The sequence below is a fragment of the Salvelinus alpinus genome, chromosome 3 (genome assembly GCF_045679555.1).
Source record: "Salvelinus alpinus chromosome 3, SLU_Salpinus.1, whole genome shotgun sequence".
Lineage (NCBI taxonomy): Eukaryota > Metazoa > Chordata > Actinopteri > Salmoniformes > Salmonidae > Salvelinus > Salvelinus alpinus.
The window spans coordinates 108753341-108762742 of record NC_092088.1 but is presented as its reverse complement, the minus strand read 5'-3'; the positions used below and the strand labels follow the sequence as shown (position 1 = coordinate 108762742).

The 9402-nt window shown below is 42.7% G+C and overlaps 1 protein-coding gene across 1 annotated transcript in view; it reads left to right on the top strand.

Annotated features, from left to right (window-relative positions):
- Positions 1–9402, top strand: part of LOC139571675 (AT-rich interactive domain-containing protein 5B-like) — a 181297-nt gene that overhangs the window by 27546 nt on the left and 144349 nt on the right. Inside the window, exon 3 of the mRNA XM_071394761.1 lies at positions 64–307. Coding sequence (XP_071250862.1) covers positions 64–307 — 244 coding nt within the window. The remainder of the gene's footprint in view (positions 1–63; positions 308–9402) is intronic.

Sequence of the window (9402 nt, the reverse complement as noted above, 5' to 3'; positions counted from 1 at the left end):
GACTCTGGAACTTCTATGTTATATGATATGATATTCCATTCCATCTCCCCCCCCTGTCTGCAGGATGAGGTCGTGGCTGTGTCTGAGAAGGTGGTGGTGAAGTTACAGGACCTGGTCAGATGGACTGTATGGGACTCTTCAGGCTGGAACAGGGGCCTGAAGGCTGTACCTCTAAAGCCCAGTGAGGTGCTCCAAGAGCTGGAGAAGAACGGACAGAGAGACAGCCCCGTCCTCCACCGGTACAGAGAGTCAACACTCAGCAGCGGCCTCAACTTCAAAGACCTTTTAAAGGAAAAGGCTGAACTAGGTAACACTGGCATTTCTCTTTCTCTCGGTCTTTACTCTCTTATATCTCAGCTGGTCATGTCTGTAGCATGCAGTATGATGAGGTATAGGTCATGTAGCATGCAGTATGATGAGGTAGAGGTCATGTCTGTAGCATGCAGTATGATGAGGTAGAGGTCTGTAGCATGCAGTATGATGAGGTAGAGGTCATGTCTGTATCATGCAGTATGATGACGTAGAGGTCATGTCTGTATCATGCAGTATGATGAGGTAGAGGTCATGTCTGTAGCATGCAGTATGATGAGGTAGAGGTCATGTCTGTAGCATGCAGTATGATGAGGTAGAGGTCTGTATCATGCAGTATGATGAGGTAGAGGTCATGTCTGTAGCATGCAGTATGATGAGGTAGAGGTCTGTATCATGCAGTATGATGAGGTAGAGGTCATGTCTGTAGCATGCAGTATGATGAGGTAGAGGTCATGTCTGTAGCATGCAGTATGATGAGGTAGAGGTCTGTAGCATGCAGTATGATGAGGTAGAGGTCTGTAGCATGCAGTATGATGAGGTAGAGGTCATGTCTGTAGCATGCAGTATGATGAGGTAGAGGTCATGTCTGTAGCATGCAGTATGATGAGGTAGAGGTCATGTCTGTAGCATGTAGAATGATGAGGTAGAGGTCATGTCTGTAGCATGCAGAAGGATGAGGTAGAGGTCATGTCTGTAGCATGCAGTATGATGAGGTAGAGGTCATGTCTGTAGCATGCAGTATGATGAGGTAGAGGTCATGTCTGTAGCATGCAGTATGATGAGGTAGAGGTCTGTATCATGCAGTATGATGAGGTAGAGGTCATGTCTGTAGCATGCAGTATGATGAGGTAGAGGTCTGTATCATGCAGTATGATGAGGTAGAGGTCTGTAGCATGCAGTATGATGAGGTAGAGGTCCTGTCTGTAGCATGCAGTATGATGAGGTAGAGGTCATGTCTGTAGCATGCAGTATGATGAGGTAGAGGTCATGTCTGTAGCATGCAGTATGATGAGGTAGAGGTCCTGTCTGTAGCATGCAGTATGATGAGGTAGAGGTCATGTCTGTAGCATGCAGTATGATGAAGTAGAGGTCTGTAGCATGCAGTATGATGAGGTAGAGGTCATGTCTGTAGCATGCAGTATGATGAGGTAGAGGTCTGTAGCATGCAGTATGATGAGGTAGAGGTCATGTCTGTAGCATGCAGTATGATGAGGTAGAGGTCTGTAGCATGCAGTATGATGAGGTAGAGGTCATGTCTGTAGCATGCAGTATGATGAGGTAGAGGTCTGTATCATGCAGTATGATGAGGTAGAGGTCTGTAGCATGCAGTATGATGAGGTAGAGGTCATGTCTGTAGCATGCAGTATGATGAGGTAGAGGTCTGTGTCATGCAGTATGATGAGGTAGAGGTCATGTCTGTATCGTGCATTATGATGAGGTAGAGGTCTGTAGCATGCAGTATGACGAAGTAGATTCACAATGCTTTGGGTTTTGCAGAGTTGAGAAATGAACACCCCAGAGACCTGTAAATCAATCATTTTGATTATTTGATCTCATACAAATGTTTGAGTCCTACTTTCCCTGTTCATTTGTTCAGCGTTCAGTCAGCAGGTCTGATGCTGTTCGACAACCTCTCTGATTAACTAGTGTTTTCCTGCTTTGTTCACAGCGGGGATTGGTCAGGGATTCTTGAAAGACGGGACAATCTCAACGTTTTCCCCCATTTTTTTTTTATATTAACAACATTTGAAATATACAAAATATCTATCAAAATATATTTGATAGACCAAAGTATCAGCTATCACACCATGTAAAGGAAAAGGAACAGGATTTATTCCAACTCCTACACCATAAAAGGCGTTTCATTTGTACATGTATTGTCCAATAAGTGTTTAAATGCCTTGATATTTTCAATGTAACATTAGATGTGTAATTCAAATATGTAACACAAATATCCAAACTTATTTTGTGTTATTTTATGGCACTACATAATTCTCCAGGGCTAATTCCGTTAGCATTTTGTCATGATTCTAGATTCAGAACATAACACAACATTCATAATGCTCCTGTAACAGTATAACTTTACGTCGTCCCCTCGCCCCGACACGGGCGCAAACCAGGGACCCTCTGCACACATCAACAACTGACACCCACGAAGCGTCGTTACCCATCGCTCCACAAAAGCCGCGGCCCTTGCAGAGCAAGGAGCAACACTACTTCTAGGTTTCAGAGCAAGTGACGTAACTGATTGAAACGCTACTAGCGCGTACCCGCTAACTAGCTAGCCATTTCACATCCGTTACACACCAGGGCTAATTCCGTTAGCATGTTGTCATGACTCTAGATTCAGAACATGGAACAAACAGTGAACATTATCCCTTAGATCTAGTACAGCAAATACGTATATTGTTGAAACATATGTTCCAGAACAGTGAATGAAAAATGTTTTCAGAATATTGAGAGAAAAACACTACTGTTGACCAGAGCCCTATTCCCTATATAGAACACTACTGTTGACCAGAGCCCTATTCCCTATATAGAACACTACTGTTGACCAGAGCCCTATTCCCTATATAGAACACTACTGTTGACCAGAGCCCTATTCCCTATATAGAACACTACTGTTGACCAGAGCCCTATTCCCTATATAGAACACTACTGTTGACCAGAGCCCTATTCCCTATATAGAACACTACTGTTGACCAGAGCCCTATTCCCTATATAGAACACTACTGTTGACCAGAGCCCTATTCCCTATATAGAACACTACTGTTGACCAGAGCCCTATTCCCTATATAGAACACTACTGTTGACCAGGGCCCTATTCCCTATATAGAACACTACTGTTGACCAGAGCCCTATTCCCTATATAGAACACTACTGTTGACCAGGGCCCTATTCCCTATATAGAACACTACTGTTGACCAGAGCCCTATTCCCTATATAGAACACTACTGTTGACCAGAGCCCTATTCCCTATATAGAACACTACTGTTGACCAGAGCCCTATTCCCTATATAGAACACTACTGTTGACCAGAGCCCTATTCCCTATATAGAACACTACTGTTGACCAGAGCCCTATTCCCTATATAGAACACTACTGTTGACCAGAGCCCTATTCCCTATATAGAACACTACTGTTGACCAGAGCCCTATTCCCTATATAGAACACTACTGTTGACCAGAGCCCTATTCCCTATATAGAACACTACTGTTGACCAGAGCCCTATTCCCTATATAGAACACTACTGTTGACCAGAGCCCTATTCCCTATATAGAACACTACTGTTGACCAGGGCCCTATTCCCTATATAGAACACTACTGTTGACCAGAGCCCTATTCCCTATATAGAACACTACTGTTGACCAGAGCCCTATTCCCTATATAGAACACTACTGTTGACCAGAGCCCTATTCCCTATATAGAACACTACTGTTGACCAGAGCCCTATTCCCTATATAGAACACTACTGTTGACCAGAGCCCTATTCCCTATATAGAACACTACTGTTGACCAGAGCCCTATTCCCTATATAGAACACTACTGTTGACCAGAGCCCTATTCCCTATATAGAACACTACTGTTGACCAGAGCCCTATTCCCTATATAGAACACTACTGTTGACCAGAGCCCTATTCCCTATATAGAACACTACTGTTGACCAGAGCCCTATTCCCTATATAGAACACTACTGTTGACCAGGGCCCTATTCCCTATATAGAACACTACTGTTGACCAGAGCCCTATTCCCTATATAGAACACTACTGTTGACCAGAGCCCTATTCCCTATATAGAACACTACTGTTGACCAGAGCCCTATTCCCTATATAGAACACTACTGTTGACCAGAGCCCTATTCCCTATATAGAACACTACTGTTGACCAGAGCCCTATTCCCTATATAGAACACTACTGTTGACCAGAGCCCTATTCCCTATATAGAACACTACTGTTGACCAGAGCCCTATTCCCTATATTAACACTACTGTTGACCAGAGCCCTATTCCCTATATAGAACACTACTGTTGACCAGAGCCCTATTCCCTATATAGAACACTACTGTTGACCAGAGCCCTATTCCCTATATAGAACACTACTGTTGACCAGAGCCCTATTCCCTATATAGAACACTACTGTTGACCAGAGCCCTATTCCCTATATAGAACACTACTGTTGACCAGAGCCCTATTCCCTATATAGAACACTACTGTTGACCAGAGCCCTATTCCCTATATAGAACACTACTGTTGACCAGGGCCCTATTCCCTATATAGAACACTACTGTTGACCAGAGCCCTATTCCCTATATAGAACACTACTGTTGACCAGAGCCCTATTCCCTATATAGAACACTACTGTTGACCAGAGCCCTATTCCCTATATAGAACACTACTGTTGACCAGAGCCATATTCCCTATATAGAACACTACTGTTGACCAGAGCCCTATTCCCTATATAGAACACTACTGTTGACCAGAGCCCTATTCCCTATATAGAACACTACTGTTGACCAGAGCCCTATTCCCTATATAGAACACTACTGTTGACCAGAGCCCTATTCCCTATATAGAACACTACTGTTGACCAGAGCCCTATTCCCTATATAGAACACTACTGTTGACCAGAGCCCTATTCCCTATATAGAACACTACTGTTGACCAGGGCCCTATTCCCTATATAGAACACTACTGTTGACCAGAGCCCTATTCCCTATATAGAACACTACTGTTGACCAGGGCCCTATTCCCTATATAGAACACTACTGTTGACCAGAGCCCTATTCCCTATATAGAACACTACTGTTGACCAGAGCCCTATTCCCTATATAGAACACTACTGTTGACCAGAGCCCTATTCCCTATATAGAACACTACTGTTGACCAGAGCCCTATTCCCTATATAGAACACTACTGTTGACCAGAGCCCTATTCCCTATATAGAACACTACTGTTGACCAGGGCCCTATTCCCTATATAGAACACTACTGTTGACCAGAGCCCTATTCCCTATATAGAACACTACTGTTGACCAGAGCCCTATTCCCTATATAGAACACTACTGTTGACCAGAGCCCTATTCCCTATATAGAACACTACTGTTGACCAGAGCCCTATTCCCTATATAGAACACTACTGTTGACCAGAGCCCTATTCCCTATATAGAACACTACTGTTGACCAGAGCCCTATTCCCTATATAGAACACTACTGTTGACCAGAGCCCTATTCCCTATATAGAACACTACTGTTGACCAGAGCCCTATTCCCTATATAGAACACTACTGTTGACCAGAGCCCTATTCCCTATATAGAACACTACTGTTGACCAGAGCCCTATTCCCTATATAGAACACTACTGTTGACCAGAGACCTATTCCCTATATAGAACACTACTGTTGACCAGAGCCCTATTCCCTATATAGAACACTACTGTTGACCAGAGCCCTATTCCCTATATAGTGCCCTGCTATAGATCCAGAGCCCTATTCCCTATATAGTGCCCTGCTATAGATCCAGAGCTCTATTCCCTATATAGTGCCCTGCTATACATTCAGAGCCCTATTCCCTATATAGAGCCCTGCTATAGATCCAGAGCCCTATTCCCTATATAGTGCCCTGCTATAGATCCAGAGCTCTATTCCCTATATAGTGCCCTGCTATAGATCCAGAGCTCTATTCCCTATATAGTGCCCTGCTATAGATCCAGAGCTCTATTCCCTATATAGTGCCCTGCTATAGATCCAGAGCTCTATTCCCTATATAGTGCCCTGCTATAGATCCAGAGCTCTATTCCCTATATAGTGCCCTGCTATAGATCCAGAGCTCTATTCCCTATATAGTGCCCTGCTATACATCCAGAGCTCTATTCCCTATATAGTGCCCTGCTATAGATCCAGAGCTCTATTCCCTATATAGTGCCCTGCTATAGATCCAGAGCTCTATTCCCTATATAGTGCCCTGCTATAGATCCAGAGCTCTATTCCCTATATTGTGCCCTGCTATACATCCAGAGCCCTATTCCCTATATAGTGCCCTACTATAGATCCAGAGCTCTGCACTGTGAAGGGAATAGTGTTTCATTAGTGACCCTCTGTGTCCTCTGTTCTCTCAGAGCTGTTTTACAAGGCATGATGTTTTCATTATTGTCACCAGGGCTGTTCAGGCTGGAGGTTTCCTGGTCTTATTGTCCATTATAACACTCGGCTCATAGCATAACTCTCCGTGTGAGTCAACATGGACAGGGGCCAGGACATCTACATCTGGGAGTCAGGGTATTGTGAGAGCAGGAGTGGAAAGGAAAACTCCACTGTTTTCTTGCTCATAACAGTGGAACAGTTTTGTTCATGGAGAAAAACAAAAAAAGTCTGGTGTGATCAGCGTTTGGCTTTAAGTCAGAAACAATTTGTTTTTGTTACTTTATTTCAGAGTCCGTCCTCTGTAGTTACTAGATCTCCCTCTAGATGTAGTGTCCTCTGTAGTTACTAGTTCTCCCTCTATATGTAGTGTCCTCTGTAGTTACTAGTTCTCCCTCTATATGTAGTGTCCTCTGTAGTTACTAGTTCTCCCTCTATATGTAGTGTCCTCTGTATTACTAGTTCTCCCTCTATATGTAGTGTCCTCTGTATTACTAGTTCTCCCTCTATATGTAGTGTCCTCTGTATTACTAGTTCTCCCTCTATATGTAGTGTCCTCTGTAGTTACTAGTTCTCCCTCTATATGTAGTGTCCTCTGTAGTTACTAGTTCTCCCTCTATATGTAGTGTCCTCTGTATTACTAGTTCTCCCTCTATATGTAGTGTCCTCTGTAGTTACTAGTTCTCCCTCTATATGTAGTGTCCTCTGTAGTTACTAGTTCTCCCTCTATATGTAGTGTCCTCTGTAGTTACTAGTTCTCCCTCTATATGTAGTGTCCTCTGTAGTTACTAGTTCTCCCTCTATATGTAGTGTCCTCTGTAGTTACTAGTTCTCCCTCTATATGTAGTGTCCTCTGTATTACTAGTTCTCCCTCTATATGTAGTGTCCTCTGTAGTTACTAGTTCTCCCTCTATATGTAGTGTCCTCTGTAGTTACTAGTTCTCCCTCTATATGTAGTGTCCTCTGTAGTTACTAGTTCTCCCTCTATATGTAGTGTCCTCTGTAGTTACTAGTTCTCCCTCTATATGTAGTGTCCTCTGTATTACTAGTTCTCCCTCTATATGTAGTGTCCTCTGTAGTTACTAGTTCTCCCTCTATATGTAGTGTCCTCTGTAGTTACTAGTTCTCCCTCTAGATGTAGTGTCCTCTGTATTACTAGTTCTCCCTCTATATGTAGTGTCCTCTGTAGTTACTAGTTCTCCCTCTATATGTAGTGTCCTCTGTAGTTACTAGTTCTCCCTCTATATGTAGTGTCCTCTGTAGTTACTAGTTCTCCCTCTATATGTAGTGTCCTCTGTAGTTACTAGTTCTCCCTCTATATGTAGTGTCCTCTGTAGTTACTAGTTCTCCCTCTATATGTAGTGTCCTCTGTATTACTAGTTCTCCCTCTATATGTAGTGTCCTCTGTATTACTAGTTCTCCCTCTATATGTAGTGTCCTCTGTAGTTACTAGTTCTCCCTCTATATGTAGTGTCCTCTGTAGTTACTAGTTCTCCCTCTATATGTAGTGTCCTCTGTAGTTACTAGTTCTCCCTCTATATGTAGTGTCCTCTGTATTACTAGTTCTCCCTCTATATGTAGTGTCCTCTGTAGTTACTAGTTCTCCCTCTATATGTAGTGTCCTCTGTAGTTACTAGTTCTCCCTCTATATGTAGTGTCCTCTGTAGTTACTAGTTCTCCCTCTATATGTAGTGTCCTCTGTATTACTAGTTCTCCCTCTATATGTAGTGTCCTCTGTATTACTAGTTCTCCCTCTATATGTAGTGTCCTCTGTAGTTACTAGATCTCCCTCTAGATGTAGTGTCCTCTGTAGTTACTAGTTCTCCCTCTATATGTAGTGTCCTCTGTATTACTAGTTCTCCCTCTAGATGTAGTGTCCTCTGTATTACTAGTTCTCCCTCTATATGTAGTGTCCTCTGTAGTTACTAGTTCTCCCTCTATATGTAGTGTCCTCTGTATTACTAGTTCTCCCTCTATATGTAGTGTCCTCTGTAGTTACTAGTTCTCCCTCTATATGTAGTGTCCTCTGTAGTTACTAGTTCTCCCTCTATATGTAGTGTCCTCTGTAGTTACTAGTTCTCCCTCTATATGTAGTGTCCTCTGTATTACTAGTTCTCCCTCTAGATGTAGTGTCCTCTGTAGTTACTAGATCTCCCTCTATATGTAGTGTCCTCTGTATTACTAGTTCTCCCTCTATATGTAGTGTCCTCTGTAGTTACTAGTTCTCCCTCTATATGTAGTGTCCTCTGTAGTTACTAGTTCTCCCTCTATATGTAGTGTCCTCTGTATTACTAGTTCTCCCTCTATATGTAGTGTCCTCTGTAGTTACTAGTTCTCCCTCTATATGTAGTGTCCTCTGTAGTTACTAGTTCTCCCTCTATATGTAGTGTCCTCTGTAGTTACTAGTTCTCCCTCTATATGTAGTGTCCTCTGTATTACTAGTTCTCCCTCTATATGTAGTGTCCTCTGTAGTTACTAGTTCTCCCTCTATATGTAGTGTCCTCTGTATTACTAGTTCTCCCTCTATATGTAGTGTCCTCTGTAGTTACTAGTTCTCCCTCTATATGTAGTGTCCTCTGTATTACTAGTTCTCCCTCTATATGTAGTGTCCTCTGTAGTTACTAGTTCTCCCTCTATATGTAGTGTCCTCTGTATTACTAGTTCTCCCTCTATATGTAGTGTCCTCTGTATTACTAGTTCTCCCTCTATATGTAGTGTCCTCTGTAGTTACTAGTTCTCCCTCTAGATGTAGTGTCCTCTGTAGTTACTAGTTCTCCCTCTATATGTAGTGTCCTCTGTATTACTAGTTCTCCCTCTATATGTAGTGTCCTCTGTAGTTACTAGTTCTCCCTCTATATGTAGTGTCCTCTGTAGTTACTAGTTCTCCCTCTATATGTAGTGTCCTCTGTAGTTACTAGTTCTCCCTCTATATGTAGTGTCCTCTGTAGTTACTA